This window comes from Macaca mulatta, chromosome 11 (genome assembly GCF_049350105.2).
Source record: "Macaca mulatta isolate MMU2019108-1 chromosome 11, T2T-MMU8v2.0, whole genome shotgun sequence".
NCBI lineage: Eukaryota > Metazoa > Chordata > Mammalia > Primates > Cercopithecidae > Macaca > Macaca mulatta.
Window position 1 is genome coordinate 100,711,116 of NC_133416.1, and position 26,776 is coordinate 100,737,891.

The following is a 26,776-nucleotide window of genomic DNA, read 5'->3' on the forward strand; positions in this document are numbered from 1 at the left end:
TCTACAAACATATCTGCTGGGCTCTGGGAGCAACAAGATGAGTTAGATGCACCAGTCCCAAATCTAAAGGAGGTTGGAGACTAAAAAGGAAAGACCAGTGCCTGCTCTGAGCTCTCCAAGAGTCTCCAACCTCTCAGTCAGGCTTCACAGCCCCCTCTGCCAGAGGCGGAACCAGCTTCCCTCCGCTCTGCAGCCACACTGGCCTTTTCTTTCATTTCTGAGAACTCTCCTCACTCCCTCCCACTTTGGGCTCTGCAGAAATCCCAGTTCCGTTTGCCTTGAAAGCTCTTGGTCAATTTAGCTCCTCCTCCTTCAGCTCCCAGCTCCTGCCTTGCTGCCCCAATAACCTTTTTCTGACTGCACATCCGGTCAAATCTCGGTCTGAAACCCTCTACTACCTTAGACCCCATTACATTTGTAGTTTTACGTGTACACTTGTGATCATTTAGTATCTGACGGTTTGCTCTCAGGTGCCTACGCTCCTGGAGAGGCACGGGCTGACTGGTTTTGTTAGATGCCAGTGCCTGGCACACAATAGGCCCTCCAGGGGTGAAAAACCAACCAATCAAGTCAGGACCCAAGCAACCTGGGCCTCTGTGGAAGGGCAGGATGGCCTGAGTTTGGGTTTCTCTTGAGTTACCTTAAGACCAGGCCTCCTGGCTCCTATCTTAGCCCTTCTAACACTCTGAAGTGTAGAGGTTGTTTGTTCCAAGTCCCCAAGGGACTGTAAGCTCCCTGATATCAGAAATCCCATTATATTTTACTGCTGTGGCCCCAGCATCCAGCTGTACTGTTACTTAGCAAGAGATCCACATGAAAACCATTTCGCAGCTATGAGCCATTGCCAGTATTAATACTTTCCGGAAGGTGGCACCAAGTGGGGGATGTTATCGACAGCTTCAGAGAAATGTTTAAGCTAGAGTTGACTCTTTAAAAAAATACAAGCCATCCCCAACCAAATATTAAAAATACAAATACAAAAAAGAAAAAAAAGGAAATTTGTCTACTACTCATTTGTGAAAACAAAGAAAAAAAAACCACTTAACGTCTTAACCTTTCTAGGCCTTCACTCTCGCCTCTCCCCGCGCTACACGGGCGAATTCTGGACGTATCTACACAGCTACCGCGGAGTCTGCAATCGTCGCAAAGTCCCCTGGCATTTCCTGGCCAGGCTGCAACTTTGGTGAGGGTGTATGTAGTTACAACCCCTGTAGTGGAGCTGGTATTTAGGGTCCTCATTGGCAAAGTCGAGGGTATCAGCAGGGAGGGAGGGGACCTTGGCTTCTTTCCATTCACTGGCATGTTTCCGGGGCACGGTCATCCCACGCTGGACTACAGAGTCGGTCCCAGGACCTCGCCGTACTCGAGCCCGGGAGCGCGCGCGGCCCCGCCCACCCGGCGGCCGAGGCCCCGCCCCTACCCCCGCCCCATTGCAACCGTCTCTGCACGCAGGCGCAGTGGCGCGCGGGGGGGGGGCGCCTGTGGGCCTCACTTAAACAGTAGCGGAGGGGGCGGCGCGCGGTCGCCACGGCGCTGCTGCTCAGTGGGAGCGGGTCTTCGCGCAACTGTCTCCGCGTGGCGCGCGCCTCGAGCCGCCCTTCCCCTGGCGGCTGCGGCCGGAGGGAGCGGAGGTGAGCGGGAGTCGGGCTCCATGGAGAGCGGCGGACACCCGGGCAGAGGCGGAGCCTTCATCTCGGCACCCGGGCTCCAGTGACCCGCGCTAGCGTCCCGTCCCGCCCGCGTCGGAGCGGCCGCCGGCCCCGGGACTGACCGGCCTCGCCGCACCTCCCGCACTGACCAGCGCTCCCGGCGCCCCTGCGCCCGACTCGCCCTCGCCCCCACTCCCCGGCGGGGTGGCGGCGGCCGGGCCCCCGCAGCGGCGGCCGGAGCAGCAGCAGCAGCAGGAGCCCGCCTCTATGATGAAGTTCAAGCCCAACCAGACGCGGACCTACGACCGCGAGGGCTTCAAGAAGCGGGCGGCGTGCCTGTGCTTCCGGAGCGAGCAGGAGGACGAGGTAGGGCGCCCAGCGGCGCACGCTGCCCTCCGGGGCGCCGGGGTCTGGGGCCCGGGTACTTCCCCTCCCTCCCCGCCCGGGCGCAGGCTGAGGGGCTGGGAGGGATTAGCTCCCTTCCTCCCTCCCTCCTTTCCTCCCTCCCTTCTTCCTTCCTTTCTCGGGGCTGATAGAGTGAGACAAAGGGGGCTCGCCCAGCCCCACTTTCTCCATCTGGGCACTCGAGAAGGCGCCTGGTCCCCGGGAAGGTCCCGTGCCGTGTGAGTCTCGCCTAGCGGGAGTCACCATCTTAATGTGCGAATTGAGTTGAAAGCCGGATAAACCTCGAGTGCTCAGCGAGAGGAGGGTGGAAATGGCGTGAGTGTTGCAGCAGAGCCCTTGTGCCTCTTTTACATATTTTCCTTCCATGTTACAGCCATTTGCGGTCTCGGATTCGATCTAAGCATGCTTGTGGAGTAACAGACAGTCCTCGTGCTTGGAATTGAGGACCCCGCAGTCTAGTCTTGGCAATTCTTGTGGGTCCATGAACCCGCTAGCTGTTGGCATAATTATGCCTCATTTTTTAAAAGGCCTTCCTTTCTTAAAGTTTTCTGACTGCAGAAAGATGGTTAGTGAAAAATGTGGAATAATGCCAAAAGGGAGACGATGGACTAGAGATGGGCAAAGCTGCCATTTTCAGACAGTAATCTACAGCTCTCAGCTTCTGTGTAAAGGGTTCTTTGCTCTCTGACTTGACATCTGGAAAGGAGCAGCCTCAAGAGCAGTCCTTGTGTAATTTACCATCTGCATTGGGCTGAGAATGAGACCCTTGGGGTTTCCCTGGAGAGCGATTTTTACTTAATTCAGTCATATTTATTTAAAATGGCTCACTGTTGAAGTTTGCTTAGGGCAATAGTAGCCTTTTGGTATTGCCACTCTTAAGATAAATTACACAGGTAAAAAAAAATTAACACTCTGAGTTCTGCTTTCATAACCAACCGTGTATAAAATACGAGGCTAAGGCTGGAGATGGGAATTTAATGGCTTCCTTACTGCTAGTCCCTATGTAGCTGTGATGAGTATGACTTAGAATACACTCAGTGGCTTAGTTCTTGTTATGTCAACAAAACGTTCTCGAAATTTGCCCTTCAAACCCTTGTTTTGCCTTTATTTTTTTTTTGAAAAGAAACCAAGCCCTTTAGATGGGTTGCTCTGTGCTCACTCGTAGCCTTTACGTGTTATACCTGAAGCAAACGAGTGTCCAGAGAAATACGGTCCCAGCCTTTGAGATGGGTCTGCTTAGGAGAGCTAGAAACTGCAAAGGGAAAGGTTATTAACTTTTACAAAGTGAACAAGTCAACAAGCATTAAGTGTGTTCTGTAAAAAAGATAAAGCCTTAGCGGAAAGGGGCCATGTTGAGGCAAAGTAGTAAACTTTAAATATAAAAGAAATGATAGCCAAAAGGGATCAAGATAGGTCTAGGATCTTGTCTGGTTTTCTCAATATCGTATAATGATATTCTTAATTGAGTGCTTACCATGTGCCAGGCACTGCCAGAAGAAAACTTGTTATACATTTAATCCTTTTAACACTGGGAGGTAGTGAAGTTATTCCCATTTTATAGGTAAGGAGACCGTTGCAGAGCATAAGTACTTTCCCAAATGACACAATTAGGAAGTGGTAGAGTCAGGATTCAGTCAGGGTCCAGTCCTTACTCCTGATGGTGGGCTCTGTTTGTTGAATGACCGAGATTTTTGTGAGGCTAAGTTTGGAAGCCTTTCTGAAAGTGGCGACTGAAGTATTGCCGTAATGTGAACTTGGAATTCAGGCTTTGTAAAAATACTAGACTCTAGGGGAAAATATGAGTGATGGAAATTGAAATGATGATCTATATTGCGCTTATGGTAAAGCAAAGTCTGATAGAAGCTTTAGGAATTACTTTAGCAACAAAAATAAATGGTTATTTTTATGCTTGGTATTATTTCTACTGTAATAAATACTAAATTCATGGCCTCTAGTTGAGTCAAGAGACCAGTGTCATTAGGTAAGGTGAAGTAGGGAGCAAGTTTTGGAGAATATATTAGAGATATCCATTGTGTAAAACTTTGTAAATCAGATAACCTGTAGGTTGAGGATCGAAGTGAGTGAGTCGTCTTGTTAGAGGATATGATCTGAGGGAAGACTCTAGAATTCTCCTTAAGTGAAATGCACAGCCAACTTTAACATCTGGTTTAGCTCTTCAGAATTTTCATTTCTGTGGTTGTGCGTGGTTGAGGCTCTATCTATTACATGATGATTACAGAATAAACTCTGTTAGCTTTCCTGGAGATCCTATTGTTTCTCTATGAGTTTGGCTTCACTCTGTTGAAATTGCATTGCCAGACTTCCCAGGAGAGTCCAGAAAACCAGCTTGAACCCACCTCTCTAGTTAATAGGTGACAACTGTTTCCCTCTACTGGATGAAAAACACCTAGATCCTGGTTGGGAGATTTAAATATATGTTTTGTTTGAGGATGAAATGTTTATACAAATGGAAGTAAAAGAGTAATTGCAATTTGACCCCAAAAAAGCTATGTGGCGCTCCCATCTGGCTGTTCCTGTACTGAAGTTCTCAGTAAGTTTCTACTTTAGAACAGATTGTTCTAGGAAAGAAGATTGTTCTAAGAGCAGAGTTATTCTTTTAAGGTGGCTTTTTATATATTAAATATTTTCCATTTTATCTTCTTCTGCTCTGTAGGGTAAATACGTATTAGTATTTGTTTAGGAAGAAATTAGGTAGCAGAAGTAACCTATCCGAAGGTCACAGAAGCTGGCAGATCCTTTTGAGCTCTGGTCCTTTGTTTCTAAATGTTTTGTTTATTTGACCTACCTCCCCAGCTAGTTATTCTGTGGGGAAGCACCCTTAGTTTTGGCAGCTGGACTTCTAGACAGGCCCACAACTAATTGCCCTGTAGAGTAGCTGGGTACTGTGCTTGTACAGTGAAAGATGACAGTGCTTTTACAAATAGGTAATCAGAAATGGATTTTGTTGAATGTATTTGCATATATGATCGTTTAAAAGGGGATGAAGAGATGAGCTCTTAGCTCCTAAGAAACATTCTATAGGGGAAGTTTGGACAAGTGATCAATGGAAAGGGAAATAAAGTAAGGGAAAAGTGTGGTCGGGTATTCTGGGGTTAAGATCCAATGTGAGTCATTTGGAGTTGGATGTGGATGACTGGGAAAGGAGGGACCACGCATCTCAAATAGAACAAGACTTGGGGCTGTGGTAGATTTGTGGTAGATTTTCAACTATAAGTAATAGTTGAAATATGCAACACTTCAAATGTAAGGTTGAGAAATTGCTACACAAGAAAGGAACTCTTAGTTTTGAACAAAGAACATTTAGATATTAGATGTATTCAAGCTTGAGAGTGATCTGGCAGCAAAATAGGTTTGGACTGCTAAGGGGAGAAGTAGAATGACTTGATCCTGGGTGGAATCCAGACATACTTGCAAGAGAGGCATTAACAGATCAGTCTTAAGGACTAACCACTACAGGCCAGGCGGGCGGATCACCTGAAGTCAAGTGTTCGAGACCAGCCTGGCCAGTATGGCGAAACCCTCTACTAAAAATAGAAAATACAAAAAGTAGCCGGGCGTGGTGGCATGTGCCTGTAATCCAGCTACTCAGGAGGCTGAAGCATGAGAATCACTTGAACCTGGGAGGCGGAGGTTGCAGTGAGCCAGATCATTGCTTTTGCACTCTAGCCTGGGCAACAGAGCAAGACCCTGTCTCCAAAAAAAAAAAAAGACAAGAAAAGAAAACTAACCACTACTCTTCCATAGAACTTGCTGCCCTAATTAGCTTTTAAGCTCTATGAGCCAGGGGCTGTCTTCTATAGATGGTCTGCTATAATGCTGAATATATATATATATATATATATATTTTTTTTTTTTTTTTTTTGAGACGGAGTCTTGCTCTGTCGCCCAGGCTGGAGTGCAGTGGCCGGATCTCAGCTCACTGCAAGCTCCGCCTCCCGTGTTCACGCCATTCTCCTGCCTCAGCCTCCCGAGTAGCTGGGACTACAGGCGCCCGCCACCTCGTCTGGCTAGTTTTTTTTTTGTATTTTTTTGGTAGAGACGGGGTTTCGCCGTGTTAGCCAGGCTGGTCTCAATCTCCTGACCTCGTGATCCGCCCATCTCGGCCTCCCAAAGTGCTGGGATTACAGGCTTGAGCCACTGCGCCCGGCCAATGCTGAATATATATTACTGAAAAATCTTGAGTTGTACAAAATCATGCAGTAAAGGTTTGGTGGGAAAGGTTAAGTCTGAAAACCTAAAACCAGAGCTCTGATGAACAACAATACTAATACAAAATATTACTAGAGTTAAATCTCCACTAGCATTTTTATACTTAGAATCAACAGTCAGTCCACCCTTTTCACACATATATTCTGGGGCTCATAGTTCTTCAGAGTTAAGTTCTTGAAGTATTTGTTTCAAATGGAGAACACTTTCATCAAAAATAAGTACTATCCAAAGGTAGCCTTTTTAAATTTATTTTTTATTTTTATTTTTATTTTCATTTATTTATTTATTTTTTGAGACGGAGTCGCGCTCTGTCGTCCAGGCTGGAGTGGAGTGGCATTGTCTTGGCTCACTGCAAGCTCTGCCTTCTGGGTTCACACCATTCTGCCTCAGCCTCCCGAGTAGCTGAGACTACAGGCGCACGCCACCATGCCCAGCTAATTTTTTGTATTTTTAGTAGAGAAGAGGTTTCACTGCGTTAGCCAGGATGGCCTTGTTCTGACCTTGTGTGTGATCCACCCACCTTGGCCTCCAAAAGTGCTGGGATTACAGGCGTGAGCCACCGTGCCCGGCCTGGAAGCCTTTTTTAAACACAGAGAAGTGTCACCAACCTCTTCATCTGTGCCTCCAGCTCTCCCAGAAGGTTTCCTATCATAAAACCAGGCATTAATGTCGAATTTGCATTGGATCATTATTTTTTTTCTTAGGGTCTTTGTATAACTTAAGACTTTCTCTAATTGAAAAAAGCTTAAGTCACTTTAAAACATTGACCTGCTAGGTAAAAATGCCATGGTCAACCTAACTTACCACATTATTGATAATTCTTATCTACCAATCCCATATAACTTAGAGCTAAACATAGTTTAGAAGAAAGAACTGTTATTTCTGGTCTACTGTGCCTCTGTAGTCCAAAAGAAGTACTAATTTTCTTAATAATCGTAGGTAGCTGTTTAGCATGTATCAAACCATTTTCTTTTTTTTTTTTTTTTTTTTTTTTTTTTTTTTTTGAGACGGAGTCTCGCTCTGTCGCCCAGGCTGGAGTGCAGTGGCGCGATCTCGGCTCACTGCAAGCTCCGCCTCCTGGGTTCACGCCATTCTCCTGCCTCAGCCTCCCGAGTAGCTGGGACTACAGGCGCCCACAACCGCGCCCGGCTAATTTTTTGTATTTTTAGTAGAGACGGGGTTTCACCGTGGTCTCGATCTCTTGACCTTGTGATCCGCCCGCCTCGGCCTCCCAAAGTGCTGGGATTACAGGCGTGAGCCACCGCGCCCGGCCGTATCAAACCATTTTCATAACCTATGTTCTTGTAAAATGTCTATGTGCATAGTGGGTGTTCCTAATAACACTGCTGGCCTAATTTTGGTTAAGTGTAGTAGAAGTAGGTTAACATGTAGTTTTAACCATTCATGATATCCATCCTGATTCATGATAATTTGGGAAGAAAGAACAGCAACCTCAAAACAGTTTATAAGTAGGCCAGGTGCAGTGGCTCACGCCTGTAATCCCAGCGCTTTGGGAGACCAAGGTGGGTGGATCACCTGAGGTCAGGGGTTCAAGACCAGCCTGGGCAACATGGCAAAACCTCATCTCTACTAAAAATACAAAAATTAGCTGGGCATGGTGGTGTGTGCCTGTAGTCCTGGCTACTCCGGAGGCTGGGGCAGGAGAATCCCTTGAATCCAGGAGGCAGAGGTTGCAGTGAGCTGAGATTGCACCACTGCACTCCAGTCTGGGTGACAGAGGGAGACTCCATCTCAAAAATAACAACAACAAACGGTTTCTAAATAGCTACAATTTTCAAAATAAACCTCTTCATTCTTAGGGATCACTTGAGGTTCTCTGGATGGCTCCTCCCCTCCCCTTCCCGGGAACAGAACATGGTATCTATATAGTGGTTGGAGTTCTTAGAGCCAAGCCACGACAATTGCAGCGTTAAGGGTAAAAGCTGAAACACAAATGGGAATTCGGGGCCCAGGGACCTACAGCCTCTGAAGGCATAACTGCATTAGATAGCCCTTGAACAGCACTCTCTTATACATCCTCAGCCAGGAGGACCCGTCTGTTGATAAAGGGTATAGATTCTATACAATAGATCGGGGTGCCCAATCTTTTTTTGTTTTGTTTTGGTTTTTTTTTGGAGTCTCGCTCTGTCACCATGTCACCAGGCTGGAGTGCAGTGGTGCAATCTCGGCTCACTGCAACCTCTGCCTCCTGGATTCAAGCGATTCTCCTGCCTCAGCCTCCCGAGTAGCTGAGACTACAGCCGTATGCCACCACGCCCAGCTATTTTTTGTATTTTTAGTAGAGAATATGAGCCAAGCCATGACAATTGCAGCTTTAAGGGTAAAAGCTGAAACACAAATGGGAATTCACTATGTTGGCCAGGATGGTCTCGATCTCCTAACTTCGAGATCTGCCCACAGCCTCCCAAAATGCTGGGATTACAGGCGTGAGCCACCACACCTGGCCTGGAGTGCCCAATCTTTTAGCTTCACTGGGCCTCATTGGAAGAATTGTCTTGGGCCATACATAAAACACACTAACATTAATGATAGCTGGTGAGCTAAAAAAGTAATAATTGCGAAAATATTTCATAATATTTTAAGAAAGTTTACAAATTTGTGTTTGGCTGCATTCAATGCCATCCTGGGCTGCATGCAGTCCACGGGCCACAGGTTGAGCGGGCTTGCAATAGATCATTCTAATTCACAGACTTTTTTTTTTTTTTTTTAAGAGTCTCACTCTGTCGCCCAAGCTGGAGTGCAGTGGCGCGACCTCGGCTCACTGCAACCTCTGCCTCCCAGGTTCAAGCCATTCTCCTGCCTCAGCCTTCCAAGTAGCCAGGATTACAGGTGCATGCCACGACGCCTGGCTAATTTTTGTATTTTTAGTTGAGATGGGGTCTCACCATGTTGGCCAAGCTGGTCTCTTGCTCTTGACCTCAAATGGTCTAGCCACCTCAGCCTCCCAAAGTGCTGGGATTACAGGCATGAGCCACCATGGCTGGCCACTACACTATTCTTAAAGTGATAAATGCTTCTCTCCAAATGCTTAAAACCTTAGGTATCTAGGAAAAGACAAAATAACTCTTCACCAGTGCCTGGTGAGTGGTGTTTTGTTCTAGTCATTGTCTAATACGTGGAAAGGGGAGTAAGGTTGAGTAGTGCAGTAGGAAGAATGCTTATGTGAAGATAGATTGAATAGAGTAGGAAGAGGTGTCTTCACTTCTCACCACACTCATAGCGGTGGCTTTGGGGTCTGAGTGTGCTCCAAGTCTGGCTCTGCAGCCTGGTAGAATGAGTAGTCTCCTTTTCATCAGTCTTTCCTATGGTCTCAGCTCTGATTTATCTGGAAGGTTGAATGCATCTTCCTTCATCTCTGTCATCGCTAATGTAACAGACTGGCATCTTGATGGGTACAGAAAATCTAATCCACTCAGAGAAAGGAATTTCAAATCTATGAATGACCATGTGTGGCTCTGTCAACTGTTGGTGTGTCTTTGTAGAATAAGCTTTTATAACCCATCTTTAGAGCATTAATTAGCATGCTAACTATACTAGTAAATTTGAGGGTATCATAGAAATGTATAGATGGCTGTTGTGTGCATTTAGAGGGAGTATTGAAGAATAATGCATTGTGATAGGGTTCTAGAGATTGAGATTCTTCCACTTTTGTAGGAGGGTCTTAGGAGCAGCTGCCCATTATTTGAAATCAATATTATTGCAAGAAAAGCAACCATTATGGTTATGTTGCTGTGATTCAGTAAATGGCGCCCTCAAAACAAACCAAAAAAAGCTTTTACAATAAATTGTGCTGAAATTTGATTTTAGATTTCTGCATGTATAGAAGATTATATATATATTTGTAAATCTTTTTTTAAAAAAATATGTGTGTGTGTGTGTGTGTGTGTGTGTACATATATATATATATATATATATATATATATATATATATATATAAAATTTTCTTTTTTCTTTTTGAGACAGAATCTCACTTCTGTTACCCAGGCTGGAGTACAGTGGCATAGTTATGGCTCACTGCAGCCTCAACTCCCCAGGTTCAGGTGATTCTCCCACCTCAGCCCCCCGAGTAGCTTGGACTACAGGTACATGCCACCATGCCTGGCTAATTTATTGATTTTTTTGTAGAGACAGGGTCTTCCTATGTTGTCTAAGCTGGTCTTGAACTCCTGGACTCAGTCTGCCTGCCTTAGCTTCCCAAAGCACTGGGATTACAGGTGTGAGCCATTGTGTCTGGCCTATAGAAGATATTAATAGTTCAGGCTGGGCGCAGTGGCTCACACCTGTAATCTCAGCACTTTGGGAGGCCGAGGTGGGTGGATCATTTGAGGTCAGGAGTTCAAAAGCAGCCTGGCCAACATGGTGAAACCCAGTCTCCACTAAAAATACAAAAAAAATGAGCTGAGCATAGTAGTGCATACCTGTAATCCCAGCTACTCAGGAGGCTGACGCATGAGAATTGCTTGAACCCAGGAGGCAAAGGTTGCAGTGAGCTGAGATAGCGCCATTGCACTCCAACCTGGGTGACAGAGTGAGACCCTGTCTCAAAAAAAATAAAAATAAAACTATTAATAGTTGAGTTTTCCCACAGAGTTTTAGTAGAAAAGGTATAATAAAGCTGAAAAATGTGAGTATATGACTAGTAAAAACACTGCTCAGAACTAGTATCTCCAAAATTTATGTAAGAAACAAAATTTCCATTACTGACTCTACTAGATATTTTCATCATTTTCAAAAAAAAATTTTTGTGGAACACTTAACATTTGCATTAGCAGATATGTCAAATCTTTTGTCTGGGTTGGAAAACTCTTAACTGGAAGAACATAGCTAAATCTTTGATAAGGAAAGTATACCTTCTTACTAATTTTGGCCTCTGGAAAACAGTACTGAATGGACTCTGATTTTTTTTTTATTATTATTTTTGAGACAGAGTCTCGCTGTGTTGCCCAGGTTGGAATGCAGTTGCGCTATCTCAGCTCACTGCAAACTGCCTCCTGGATTCAAGCGATTCTCCTGCCTCAGCCTCCCAAGTAGCTGGGATTACAGGCATGCACCACCATGCCCAGCTACTTTTTATATTTTTAGTAGAGACGAGGTTTCGCCATGTTGGCCAGGCTGGTCTTGAACTTCTGACCTCAAGTGATCCTCCTGCCTCGGCCTCCCAAAGTGCTGGGATTACAGGCATGAGCCACTGCACGCGGCTGGACTGTTTTATTTGCGTGCTCTTTACAAAACTGGTTTTTCAAGGTGAATTACTTTAGTAGTTCTATAAAAATGCAGTCCAGAAAAATCTACATTGATGATTTCATCTTCAACAGATTCCAAGTGACTTCAACAGAAAAGCTGTAATTCTTGAGTTCTTGATAGTTCTGGAATGACAGTGTGCCACTACGGTGCAACTCCTCACCACCACTCCCAGTTTCTCTTTTATAATCCCAGGCTTTTTAACTTGGTGAAATGTTTTTCTGGAAAGAGAAATGGTCATATAACACTGGACAAAAGAGCAGGTGTGGGGGTTCTTAGGAAACACTGAGTTATGTTTTCATCTTAATCACAACCACCTGCCTAAAAACAGTTGTTAGTGTCCTCTGTTGTCTGCCTAATTAAAATATAAACATGATCCAGTGTGATACCAACTTTTTTTCATCTGTATTGGTCTAGATCTAGTGCTGGGGACTGCTTCCAAGTGCATGACAGACCCCAGATAATCACAGGATGGCCTTGCTATCACACTAATTGGCCTTAAGTTAAAAACCTGTTCATTATTATTGGGGTAGGGGGCAGGTACAGGACTGTTTTAATTGTCCTTCTCTCTACTAATGCTATTCATATTTTTCCACCCTGGCAGACATACGCCATCGTGCAGGCTGTTCTGTTATCTGGAGTGTATCCCTCAGTTCTTGCTCACTCTTAGTCACCACCTTCTCCCCACCTTCCCCCCACCCCAAATGTGACCTTGGCCCTCATTTGAACACCCAAATGAACTATTCAAGATGAGTGGGCAAGTACTTAATGAAACAGACAGACTTTCAAATCTGTCACCATCACATCTTTGAGGGAAAGACCTCTTTTCATAAGCTAGTTGTTTAGATGGCCAGTCATTTCTGTGTCACAGATATTAAGGACCCATTTAAAGTGATCGTTTTATGGAAAGATATATTTGAAGTTATTGGTTTGACCAAGTTTATTCTTCCTGGGATGTCCAGGGACTCTGGGATGATAAGTTGCTGGATTAGGCTAAATCGTTTGTCCACAATTTATCGTGATACAGATTTATATAGATATATGTGTTCTTGCAGTTTTTAGACAGAATACTGAGCATTCTGTGTGACTTTACTCCAACCGTACCTCCAAGAATATAAGCTCTTTGAGGGAAAGATGTATATTCAGTATCTTTTCATCACATACAATTCCTGTTCAGTATCACACAATTAGTAGATAAGGAGCAAAATCAGCAACTTCTTTCTCCATAGTGCTTCTCTTTAAGGTGGAGAACTTGTGCAGAATTGTGACTTTTTGACAGGAGTCAGTCTGTTCTCTATCTTTCTAGGGGTTGAAGGTTGTAAAGATGAAAGTGAATAGATTTAGTTTGTCTAGCCCATTTTCATGATTCTGATTTTCTTTTGAAAAACATTTTAAAGTGGTGAGGTTCTATCTGCAGGTTTGTCAATTTAGATGAGTAGACAAGTGCTTAATGAAACATACTGGATTTCAAAACTGCCATCACCAAAAGTTGGATATTAGCAAATCTGCCTTAAGCTAGTAGTTTAGACTGAATCATTTCTGGACCATAGATAATTGAACCCAGGAGGCAAAGGTTGCAGTGAGCAACCTTTAAATGAGAACCTTTAAATGAGATAATTACCCATTTAAATTTATCGGCTTATTTATTTATTTATTTTTGAAAGATACATTTGGCTGGGTGTGGTGGCTCATGCCTGTAATCCCAGCACTTTGGGAGGCCAAGGCGGGTGGATCAGCTGAGGTTTCGAGTTCAAGACCAGCCTGACCAGCATGGAGAAACCCCGTCTCTACTAAAAATACAAAATTAGCTGGGCGTGGTGGCGCATGTCTGTAATCCCAGCTACATGGGAGGCTGAGGCAGGAGAATCGCTTGAACCGGGGAGGTGGAGGTTGCAGTGAGCCAAGATTGCATCATTGCACTCCAGTCTGGGCAACAAGAGCGAAACTCTGTCTTAAAATTAGCCGGGCGCGGTTGTGGGCGCCTGTAGTCCCAGCTACTCGGGAGGCTGAGGCAGGAGAATGGCGTGAACCTGGGAGGCGGAGCTTGCAGTGAGCCGAGATCGCGCCACTGCACTCCAGCCTGGGCGACAGAGCGAGACTCCGTCTCAAAAAAAAAAAAAAGAAAAGGAAAGAAACAGTTGAAGTTAATGTTTTGATCAAATATTTTCTTCTTGGAATATCAAGGGATTCTTACACCATAAATTATTAGATTATGCTAAATCACTTATCAAATTTATATACTGTTTTCATGAGACTGTCTAAAAAGTAATTTATGAAACAGAGATGTTGACACATAAGGGTTCCATGTTACTGACTTTTGGAAGAAAAGTTTAGATATGCTGATGTCATGTAGATGCAGGTTTGGTTTTAAATCTGAAGCATAGGCCGGGCGCGGTGGCTCACACCTGTAATCCCAGCACTTTGGGAGGCCGAGGCAGGTGGATCACGAGGTCAGGAGTTCAAGACCAGCCTGGCCAAGATGGTGAAACCCCATCTCTACTATAAAAGTACAAAAATTAGCCGGGCTTGGTGGCGGGAGCCTGTAATCCCAGCTACTCAGGAGGCTGAGGCAGAGAATTGCTTGAACCTAGGAGGCGGAGGTTGTAGTGAGCCGAGATCACGTCGCTACACTCAAGCCTGGGTGACAGAGCGAGACTCCGTCTCAAAAAAAAAAAAAAAAAAATCTGAAGCATAAAATGTTTCTTCAGAAAAGCAGACACAGCTTATACTAATTCACCATTATTGATCTCCTGTAGTTTAGCTCGCTGTCTTGGAGAACTGGAAACATCATAGTCATTGACCTAGATACATGAGACTTTGCATTTCATTTATTCAGGACTGCAACATTTTGAATATAGATGATTTTGAAACTCCCTATTTACTATTTACTAAGTGATGATGTACTTTTCAGGTGGCTAGCCGCCTGCGTTATGTCCCATTATTAAGGTAATCCAGGAAGTTGCTTAGCATAGAATTGTGTAACAAGAATTTCATCTAGGCAATAGAAACCAGTTTATCCTCAACTCATACCTAGTGACCAGAACAAGAGGCCTGTAACTCTGCAGTCCGGACCAGTAGTTGCTATTTACTTTTCCAGTGATGCGAGACAAACCCTTAACATTTTTATTTAACTTAAAAACTTACAGTCACTTGCCAGTCTTGATAGATGGCCGGTGCCTTTGGTTGCCATAGATCCTCTGTAAGCCTCCAATTTTGAATAAAATACAAAGGTTTTGAAATCTGATTTGTAGTTTCTCTGTTTAAAGTGGAATTTGAACTTAGAGACCCTTGCATGCACTTTTGGATTTTTAATTTTCTTTTTCTGATTTTCTATAAAGTCTCATCTGGGTATAATTTGATAATGTAATAGCTCCCCCTGCCTTTTTTTTTTTTTTTTTTTTTTTTTAATTGAGATAGTCTCATTCCATCGCCCAGGCTGGAGTGCAGTGGCATGATCACAGCTCACTGTAGTCTCGGCCTCCTGGGCTCAGGTGATCCTTTCCACCACAGCCTCCTGAGTAGTTCGGATTACGGGCACGTGTTACCATGCATGGCTAATTTCTGTATTTTTTGTAGAGGGGGTTTTGTCATGTTGCCCAGGCTGTTCTCAGACTCCTTAGTTCAAGAAATCTGCCCACCTTGGCCTCCCAAAGTGCTAGGATGGGATTACAGGTGTGAGCCACCATGCCCAGCCTGGAATGCTGCTTTTCTAATGAGGGGGTTCTATGCCTAAATAGATATTCTCTTTTAACTCAGCATTTTGGGGGCTTGAGAGAAAGGTGGGAGTTGCTGAACTGTCAGCTTGAAACTTGCCAGTTTGGAAAAGCTGAGTTCCTGGTAACTTAGTCAAATAGGAGAGGACTTCTGTGCTGGCTGTGAACTCTTAAAGGCCAGCAGCTCCTGGCAGCAGGGAGGGAGCAGGGCAGATAGAGGTGCTGGCATGCATTAAAAAAAAAAAATTGTTATGGCTCTTGCCTGTAATCCCAGTTGGGAGGCCAAGGTGGAAAGATCACTTGAGCCCAGGGTTTCGAGATCTATCTAGGCAACATGACAAGACCCCACCTCTATAAAATAATACAAAAATCAGACTGGACAGGGTGGCTTACACCTGTAATCCCAGCACTTTGGGAGGCCAAGGCAGGCAGATCACTTGAGGTCAGGAGTTTGAGATCAGTCTGGCCAACATGGTGAAACCCTGTCTCTACTCAAAATACAAAAATTAGCTGGTCGTGGTGTCAGGTGCCTGTAATCCTACCTACTTTGGAGGCTGAGATGGGAGAATCACTTGAACCCAGGAGGCGGAGGTTGCTGTGAGCCAAGACCATGCCACTGCACTCCAGCCTGGATGACAGGGTGAGACTCCATTAAAAAAAAAAAAAAAAAAAGTACAAAATTAAGACAGGCCTGGTGCTGGGTGCCTGTATTCATTCCCAACTGCTTGGGAAGCTGGAGTGAGAGGATCACTTGAGCCCGGGAAGTGAAGGCTGCAGTCAGCAGGGATTGTGCCACTGCACTCCAACCTGGATGTTCGAGTGAGACCCTGTCTGTCATCATCCTCTCTATCCACATTGGGAATGAAACTTCATGATAAACCCTATGTGTTTTCCAGGGAGAACTGTTTAAATTTACTTGAAGGCAATATACTAAGATAATTTTGTTGACACTTTTGTTCAAATTGGTTTATTGATTTTTATTTTTTATTTTTTTGAGACAGAGTCTTGCTCTGTTGCCCTGGCTGAAGTACAGTGGCACAATCTCAGCTCACTGCAACTTTGCTTCCTAAATTCAAGCAATTCTTGTGCCCCAGCCTCCTGAGTAGCTGGGACTACAGGAATGTGCTACCACACCCAGCTAATTTGTGTATTTTTAGTAGAGATGGGGTTTCAGCATGTTGGCCAGGCTGGTCTTGAACCCCTGACCTCAGATATCCGCCCACTTCAGCCTCCCAAAGTGCTGGGATTATAGATGTGAAGTGCTGGGATTATAGGCGTGAGCCACCACGCTCACCTCGAGTTGATTTTTAACTTTAGTGAAGTTCAACATAAGCTAGCCCACAAATATTCTTTTTTTTTTTTTTTTTTTTTTTGAGACAGAATCTAGCTCTGTCTCAAAATCAGAATCTAGCTCTGTCTCATTTTTTTGAGACAGAATCTAGCTCTGTTGCCCAGGCTGGAGTGTAGCGGCACAATCTCGGCCCACTGCAACCTCCGCCTCCCAGGTTCAAGTGATTCTCCTGCCACGGCCTCCTAAGTAGCTGGGATTACAGGTGCCTGCCACCATACCTGGCTAATTTTTTGTATTTTTAGTAGAGATGGGGTTTCAACATGTTGGCCAGGCTGGTCTTGAACTCCTGACCTCAGGTTATCTGCCCACCTCAGCCTCCCAAAGTACTAGGATTACAGGCATTGAGCCACCGCGCCCGGCCAAGTACTCATTTAAAAGATGGGTATGTAATACCATCTTTAAATAGTTAAGGTATTTTTGTAACAGTTTGTACATTTCAGTCTTTTTTTTTTTTTTTTTTGAGATGGAGTCTCGCTCTCCAACCAGCCTAGGCTGGTTGTGCAGTGGTGCAGTGTTGGCTCACTGCAACCTCCGCCTCCCAGGTTCAAGTGATTCTCATGCATCAAGTCTCCCAAGTAGCTGGGATTACAGGCATGCACCACCACGCCAGCTAATTTTTGTATTTTTAGTAGAGATGGGGTTTCACTATGTTGGCGAGGTTGGTCTCGAAGTCCTGACCTCAGGTGATCACCCACCTCGGCCTCCCAAAGTGCTGGGATTATACGTGTGGGCCACCATGCCCGGCCACATTTCAGTCTTAATGCTTGGTAAGGGGTCCATAGACTTTTCCAAATTAAGCGCCAGATAAACATTTTAAGCTTTGAGGGCCACACAGTCTCTGTCGCAACTACTTTGACTCTGCTGTTGCATCACTAAAACAACCATAGACAATATGTAAAAATGAGTAAGTGTGACTCGATTCTAATAATTCCATCTGTGGACATTGAAATTTGAATTTCACATAATTTTAAAATGTAAAAATACTTTTGACTCGCAGACTGTACAAAAACAGGTGGTGAACTGCAGATTGCCAGTCCTGTTCTAGATCATAAATGATAGCTGCCTGTTAGCAGAATGAAGTGACTTTGGCCCATGTATGCAGGTTTAAAATATGAAGGATGCTTCTTGCCACCTAATCATAACAGTAACAAGCACTCTGTATCAAGAATCGACTTTAGTGCATTTCCCCATTTCTTTCTCATAAATCCGTTTTCTTCTTAGTATTCTTATTTTCTAGGTGAGGAAACAAGGAAACCTACCTATGGTCATGTCCTTAAATTTGGAATAGTCCATAACTAAAGAAACTTATGTGACCATAGATCTCAGTGCATACAGCTCTGGCTAATAAGCCAAGTTTCTGTTTTTATTCTTTGTTAGTATCCAATAATTCGAGAGTTTTACCAATTGAATCTGGTAGTTTAAATTATTTTATTAGATACAGGTGATTTGGTAGTGCGACCATGTTAATGTTAATTCTGATTTCAGAGAGATGGTGTTTAACATAAAGGTTCTTAATCGCATTTTGTGGTATAATGCGTACCCCTAATAATTTTAATTAAATTTTAAAATGGATTAATCTAGAGTAGAGTTACAACCTTGCAGAGGTTTGAGAATGTTGTTTATATATGAAGTGTTTCTCAGGCTGGAAGTATACAGTTGCGGTTCACCTTACAGGTGCTGCTGGTGAGTAGCAGCCGGTACCCAGACCAGTGGATTGTCCCAGGAGGAGGAATGGAACCTGAGGAGGAACCTGGCGGTGCTGCCGTGAGGGAAGTTTATGAGGAGGTGAGATGTTCTTTCACACAAATTCTGTTTCGGAGTTTTAAAAACAAGGCCCTTTGCTACATAACACTAAGACAAGGAGATGGGTGCAGGAGTGCTTTTTGTTGCCTGACACAACTTTAATTTTAATTTTTTTTTCGTTTTTTTTTGAGATGGAGTCTTGCTCTGTTGCTAGGCTGGGGTACAGTGGCATGATCTTGGCTTACTGCCACCTCCGCCTCCCAGGTTCAAGTGATTCTCCAGCCTTCCAAGTAGCTGGGATTATAGGCACATGCCACCGTGTCTGGCTAATTTTTGTATTTTTATTAGAGACAGGGTTTCACCATGTTGGCCAGACTGGTCTCGAACTCCTGACCTCAGGTGATCCACCCACCTCAGCCTCCCAAAGTGCTGGGGATTATAGGCATGAGCCACTACGCCCGGCCTTAATTTTTGTATTTTTAGTAGGGACAGGGTTTCACCATGTTGGCCAGGCTGGTCTCAAACTCCTGACCTCAAGTGATCCTTCCGCCTCGGCCTCCCAAAGTGCTGGGATTACAGGCATGAGCCATAGTGCCCAGCCAGAAATACTAATTTTTGATCAGTCCTTGCTACTTACGAAGTAAATGACAATAAAAACTTCACAGAAGCAGGAAGATAGTGAGTTGGTATGGGGAGAGGTATTGTATTTAGATTTAAGTAAATAGCCAGAGTATAAGTTGTATTTATATACATTTTGTTATAAAAAGGTAAACATTTTATATTTTATCTTTTTTTAATAGGCTGGAGTCAAAGGAAAACTAGGCAGACTTCTGGGCATATTTGAGGTGAGTTAAAAAGTAATCTTCACTTTGCTGGTAATAGAATTAATGATTTCTTCCTAACCAACCAAATAATGTGGCAGCAGCCTGAACCAGACATTTCTGTCAGACTAGCAGTAGGCATCAGTCCAGGATTAGGTAGGAAAGGAAGTAAAAGCCACTTTTTCATATGCCATCACGTTTATTTATTTATTTATTTACTTATATTTTTAATTTTCTTTAAGACAGAGTCTCGCTCTGTCACCAGACTGGAGTGCAGTGGCACAATCTTGGGTCACTGCAACCTCTGCCTCCCGGATTCAAGCGATTCTCCTGTCTCAGCCTCCTGAGTAGCTGGGACTACAGGCACACACCACCACGCCCAGCTAAGTTTTGTATTTGTATTTTATTTTTATTTTTATTTTATTTTTTTATGCTTTTTAATTTTTTATTTATTTATTTTTTTGGACGGAGTCTCGCTCTGTTGCCCAGGCTGGAGTGCAGTGGCTGGATCTCAGCTCACTGCAAGCTCCGCCTCCCGGGTTCATGCCATTCTCCTGCCTCAGCCTCCGGAGTAGCTGGGACTACAGGCCCTCGCCACCTCACCCGGCTAGTTTTTTGTATTTTTTTAGTAGAGATGGGGTTTCACCGTGTTAGCCAGGATGGTCTCGATCTCCTGACCTCGTGATCCGCCTGTCTCGGCCTCCCAAAGTGCTGGGATTACAGGCTTGAGCCACCGCGCCCGGCCCAGTTTTGTATTTTTAATAGAGATGGGGTTTCACCATGTTGGCCAGGATGGTCTCCATCTCTTGACCTCATGATCTGCCCTCCTTGGCCTCCCAAAGTGCTGGGATTACAGGCGTGAGCCATGGCACCCAGCTGCCATCACTTTTATACAGCATTATTATGTAGCGATTACTTCTGTTTGACAATACAGTGGAGCTGATACTGAAATGTTTCTCTTAATCCACTGTAGACTATTTAGGGTATAGATATTTTAGGAGGTACAATATTTTTAGTATGACCTAAAGGCTTAGGTCTCATGTATTTTATCTGGAAATGTCCCCATTGCGCTTAGCAAATAATATTGTATGATATACATAGTGACTTAAAGGATTGTATGAAAATATAAATCTCAGGTACATAGAACAGATGCTAAAAGAACAGAATTCTCTTTCATATATTCTCTTATTACTGAGGGTAGAATAGAATTTTCAGGGAGAGAATGTGAATGTGATAGGCACTCTTTGGCAGCCAGGGAGAAAGGAGGTCCAGATGTATTGTCATCCAAGATTCAGACCTAGATACATAGTATACCAGAAACATGGTCACTTTCCTTTTTTTCAGAGTACTATTTATAGCTTAGTTCAGTCTTTATAGTACTATGAACCATATAAATTTTATTTTTAAGCCTTAGGAATTCAGAAAAAAATCCCGATTCTATAGCACTTGGTAGAATTGATGACTTTTACCAGAATACAGTAATTATTAAGAGTAAAGTTGACCGGGCGTGGTGGCTCATGCCTGTAATCCCAGCACTTTGGGGAGGCCAAGGCAGGCAGATCACGAGGTCAGGAATTCAAGACCAGCTTGGCCAATATGGTGAAACCCTGTCTCTACTAAATAAATACAAAAATTAGCCGGGCGTGGTGGTGCGTGCCTGTAGTACCAGCTACTTGGGAGGCTGAGGCAGAAGAATTCTTGAACCTGGGAGGTGGAGGTTGCAGATCGAGACTCCGTCTCAAAAAAATAAAAAAAAAAAAGAGAAAGAGAAAAGTCATTCAGGTAGAATTCAGTCTTTTCCAGAATTCAGCAGTTGCTTCACCCAGTTAAATAGCACCATCTCCTGGTTAAACTGAAAAACATATTGAGGTTTTTACAAATAACACATTTGTCAGTAAGTTGACAAGGTTTTTGAAGAAAACGTCTCACATTATAAATAAAGCTTAAATAATATGGGAAGGTAACAGTATTAAGTGCTTTACAAATACTGTTTACCAGGACATGTCAATCAAAAAATACCTTTCCCCTTAGAAAGTATATGGGAAAATTGGATTGCCCTGCCCATTCATCCCAGTGATTTTAATGAATTTGTGAATTTAGCATAATAAATGTATTGATTTGTCAGACATAGAAATAAAACAACTGATGTTTAAAAATAATGATGTGTTAAGTGACAGTTGCCTCTAATTTATTGTCGTTTTTATTCCTTCTCAGATATAAAAATATAATCCTTCCCAGCTATAAAAACCCACTGTTTTGAGTAGATTATTCAGGTTGTTTGTGGCCAAAATCAGGACCAAGTATCTAAAGTTGTGGACTATGGCAAAGAAGGCTAACTTTAATCAGGATGAAGGAAGGCCAACTTGTTTAATTTTTAACCTAGAAACAAGCTCATGTGCCTGTTTTATGTATTTATGGTTTTTTGTTGTTGTTGTTTTGAGATGGGGTATCATTCTGTCATCCAGGCTGGAGTGCAGTGGCATGATCTGGGCTCATTGCCACATCCGCCTCCTGGGCTCAAGAGATCCTTCCACTTCAGCCTCCCGAGTAGCTGGGATTACAGGCATGCGCCACCACGCCCAGCTAATATTTTTGTATTTTTAGTAGAGACGGGGTTTCACCATGTTGGACAGGCTGGGCTCGACCTCCTGACCTCAAGTGATCTGCCCGCCTTGACCTCCCAAAGTACTGGGATTATAGACGTGAGCTACTGCGCCAGGCCATGGACTGTTGTTTATGTGCACCTTGACAGGCCTGTAGGAGGAGTGCTTAAAGGAATTGGTGCTGTTTGCTCTTACAAAGGTCCTAAAGGAAGCAGTTTTCCATGGCATTGAAAGGTTGTCAGGATTAGCCCCAGGGAAGAGGGGGATATCGGATAAAAACTATGGGAATGCAGGTCTGTTATTTTAATAAGATTCCATTCAACTCTTAAGATTTTCTTTATGAAAATAACATCAGATAGACTGGGCACAGTGGCTCACACCTGTAATCCCAGCACTTTGGGAGGCCAAGGCGGGCAGATCATGAGGTCAGGGTCTGAGACCAGCCTGACCAACATGGTGAAACCCTATCTCTACTAAAAATACAAAAATTAGCCAGGCGTGGTGTGGCGCACGCCTGTAATCCCAGCTACTCAGGAGGCTGAGGCAGGAGAATCACTTGAACCCAGGAGGCAGAGATTGTGGTGAGCTGAGATCGAGCCACTGCACTCCAGCCTGGGCGACAGAGTGAGACTCCCTATCTCAAAATGAAAAAAAGAAAATAACATCAGATATATAGAAATCAGTGTTAAAAGTTTAGTACTGGAGGCTGGGTCCTCATAGCTGTAAGCTCAGTTTTTGGGAAGGCCAAAGCAGGAGGTTCCCTTGAGGGCAGGAGTGGAGCAGTCTGGGCAACATCTTCAGACTTCTGCAAAAAAAGTAGTATCGAGAGCTGATTTCACCACCAGTAGTGATGACGCTCTAGTTCTAGTCTTCTATCTTTTTAACTTTTAAATGTTTTGTCTTATATAAAATCACTTTCGTGCTGGACTATACAACTGAATATGTTTGTTTGTGCTGGGAAATATGCTATGCTAATCAGCAGTAAGGCAGACTAATTTTTGTCCCTTGGAAAATGTGTCAATGGCTACCTCCTGTAGATTAAAATGCATTTTCTTTTTATATTCAAGCAGAACCAAGACCGAAAGCACAGAACATATGTTTATGTTCTAACAGTCACTGAAATATTAGAAGATTGGGAAGATTCTGTTAATATTGGTAAGTTCCCTTTTGATATCTGAATACTCTGTTCTAACAGAAGGTTGGGAAGATCCTGTTAATGTAAGTAAGTTCCCTTTTGTTATCTGAATACTCTTAAGTCAGATGCTATATTCCTGTGTCCAGTTTCCATCTTAGATTATTTCTGGTCACTTCATTTAGAGCAGGGAAGGTAATTGAAATGCAGAGATGCACATTCATCTTAGTTCTTCCCCAACATGTTGTTGTCCCAGTCATTTGTCAGGGAGTAAGTGGACATTACTTACACGGTTTACTTTTTAAAATGGACTGTCTTGTAACCAATGTCATTCTTTTCTCTAGGAAGGAAGAGAGAGTGGTTCAAAGTAGAAGATGCTATCAAAGTTCTCCAGTGTCATAAACCTGTACATGCAGAGTATCTGGAAAAGCTAAAGCTGGGTTGTTCCCCAGCCAATGGAAATTCTACAGTCCCTTCCCTTCCAGATAATAATGCCTTGTTTGTAACTGCCGCACAGACCTCTGGGTTGCCATCTAGTATAAGATAGAGAGAACTGGGTAGGCCTCTCCCACCATGTGCAGTCTCATGGGGAGAGGCTTCATTGTTTTCCTCATCAAACATCTGAATGACGCTTGCAAACTGTCTGAATTTGCCATGCAAGGTTTTCAAACAATTTGCATGTTTTTCAGATGCTTTCAAATCTTTTTTTAAAAAAAAATAGTGTAAAATATTTTAATAAGCCAAAGCCATGTGGAATTTTTGTTTAGATGCCTTAACTGTGCCACACCCTGCAAACCCCTATATTATTTTGGTTGTCTGTTTCTCACAGCATATTTTCAATTTTTTGTCCATTTGACATCAGTCTGTGATTTATTTTGTCATCAGATTACTTGTGAGTATACCTCCCCCAAAATTGTTTTCTCATTCACAGCATTAGCATATTCAGCAAATCCATCTGTGGTGGGAACGAAAAATATTATTGGTATTAAAGAAATCCATGCACCCCAAAACTTGTTTTACAGGATTACAATTTTAATTCAAAATTTCCAGATTTGGGCTATCTCTGTATGAGCCACTAACTTATTTTGTCATGGGGCTTAATTTGCCATTTTTGGGGATTTGTCGACTCATTTGTCTGAATTTTCACAACTGGTATCATGTCACTAGCTACCTGATATGCCTATTTCCCTTATAACTCAATAGAACCTTAACACAAAGTATAACTCTATAGAGTTGGTGAATATTTTAGGGAAATATTAGCAAAATGCATGTAGTAAAGACATGAAAACTGTATTCATGGAATTTGGTTTAGCATGCTCAGTTGCCAGTTCCCATTATCGATACTCTTTCTACGCATAATACCTTAGAACCGTGTTTCCCTCAGTGTACATTGCTCTTAAAATGTATTCAGTTATTTAATCTAGTGGCCCCCCACAGGAGTGGAGTCTTGAAATCTAACTCTAAATGCCAGTCAGTGATGATTGCATCACAGTTGAGTGAAATGGCCTTCCTGTTCAGCTGTCCTAGGCTGAAGATTGTTAGGGCACCTTAGAATGTCTCATCTTTTCTAGGTTGTCAACAGGTACTATTTGTCACATAACTAACTTTCGAGGCACTGGAACATACCTGAACTAAGAATTAAATCTTTTACTTTATACTCATTTAAAATCCAGAATCCCATCTAAAACACATAGTAGATACCTTATCTGAAACTCTTGCACTTCCCCAACCAGGGCAGAAATGAGGTGGGGGAAAGTAAAAGATTTATTTATTATTATTTTTTTTTATTTTTGAGACTCCCTTTGTCACCCAGGCTGGAGTGCAATGGCACGATCTCGACTCACTGCAACCTGTGCCTCCCGGGTTCAAGCGATTCTTCTGCCTCAGCCTCTCGAGTAGCTGGAATTACAGGCACCTCCCACCAGGCCCAGCTAATTTTGTATTTTTAGTAGAGATGGGGTTTCTTCATGTTGGTCAGGCTGGTCTCAAACTCCTAACCTCGTGATCCACCCACCTTGACCTCCCAAAGTGCTGGGATTGCAGGCATGAGCCGCCGCGCCCAGCCAAAGATCTTTTTTTTTATATAGACTTCAGCCCTTTGTAAATATTGTAACTGGGGAGTATAGAGTAGAAGAAAGTATAGTTAAAACATTTGTTCTACAAATTAACCTTTAAAAATAAAATTACTGCTAAAAATAGAGTGCTGTTACACTTAAGGAAAATTAGTGCCATTTTGAAAATGAGATCTCGTGCCATAAATACAGCTGAACTAAATATAAATGTTCACAGATTAATGCTGTCAGAGGAATGAGTAAAGCAGAACAACTTTTAACCAGCGGCATTTCATTCTAAAGCATGTAGTGTGATCAAACATGATCATCCAGAATTTTTGTATTTTTTCTTTGTACAGAGGTTACATCTTCTGGGTGTTCTTTTATAAAGGAAACATTTTAAATCCCATAAATTGACGCTTTCTATCTTCAAAGATTTTTTTGGTCAGTAATCTCTGAAATTTCCTTAAATTATATACTTACTATAGCAGAGAAACTGGATTGTTTTTGTATATAAGACTGCTTCCACCTGAAATGCTGTCATAAGTACTGGGGGGTGGGGGAGTGCCTATCTTGTACATGATATTCTTAGAGGTAATAAGGTAATAATGCATGAGCTTGTTTTATAAACTCTTGGACTATGTATTTGACATGTAAAATATGTACAGTATTAATGTCAACCATCTCTTTAAAGTTAGCCTATAAATATTGTTGTATAATTTTCTTTGGTCAGAAACATTTGGACTGAATAGTGACACTCGCTAAGGATTTTCAGTGCCATTTAGCAAACCAACTGTCTTTAGTCTATGCAACTAGCAAAAATCTGCATAATGCAACAATACAGTTTTCACACTTCAAATTTTACATGAGGGGTTCTTCACGATTCTCCTGGAACCCAGTCTAGCAAAATTAGAGGAAAGGCCCTAGGGAGATTTATTTCTGTTAAATAGTTAACTCTACTGAGTATAACAAATAGTGTCTACTATCTCAACCCTCCAACATTTGCAGTGTTGGGACTGTCATATGTGATTTCTTTTTGGTGGGGTAGTTGAATAAAATTGGGCAGTTAAATTTCAGTTCCATGTGCCTCCCAAATAAAAAACAGAAAATAAGTAGTTTTTTGTGAATTGACTTGCAGACAAAGTAGGAACCGTCCTGCATGATGTTGTTATTTTGTAAATGGATGACATTTTCCAACCAAGCACATGCCATCCAATTTTCTGTCAATCACGCTGTTGTATAAAGCAGCAGAACTGAAGGGGAAAAATGATTGTTGTACACACTGAATTGCTTTGCATGGTCTCATTTGAGATAATTGGTGTAAGAATCTTGACTTTTTTATATTTGGAAACATCAAATAAAAATGGAAAAAATCATGGCTTTTTGGAAAAAAAACACACACATGAACTCAGATTTGCAAACCAGCTTTCTGAAACTTTGGGTAAGGTGCATGCTTTTAACTTTGAAATGTATAAACACCCAGTGGAAACGTATACCTTTCAGGGCATAGTGCATTATGTGCTCACCATGGGTTGTTTAAACTGTGGTCAAATATTCCCCTTCCAAGTGGAAGCCTGTCGGGAATTCCACAGTAACACCTTTACTGTTCTCCCATTGATGATCATATACATTATCTCTTCCTAGTGGTACATTTGTATGATCCTTACCAGTGGAATTACTGGGTTAAAAGGAACTGCTTACCACTAAGGTATCAGTATTCTCCTGATGGATATTTTCCATCTTAATGTTGCCAGTCTAATAGTATAGTATGTGGTTGCTTTATTGCTGTTCTCCCCACCCCCATGGAGTTGTGTCA

The 26,776-nt window shown here is 43.0% G+C and overlaps 1 protein-coding gene across 4 annotated transcripts; it reads left to right on the forward strand.

Moving 5' to 3' along the window:
- The first annotated feature begins 1,512 nt into the window (after positions 1–1,512).
- NUDT4 (nudix hydrolase 4) lies at positions 1,513–26,069 on the forward strand. Of its 4 annotated transcripts, none has more exon segments than NM_001261255.1 (5): positions 1,513–2,015; positions 18,285–18,395; positions 19,154–19,198; positions 22,848–22,932; positions 23,254–24,780. In NM_001261255.1, coding segments are annotated over 5 exon segments (543 nt in total). In that variant the 5' UTR covers positions 1,513–1,916; the 3' UTR covers positions 23,457–24,780.
- The last annotated feature ends 707 nt before the right edge of the window (positions 26,070–26,776 follow it).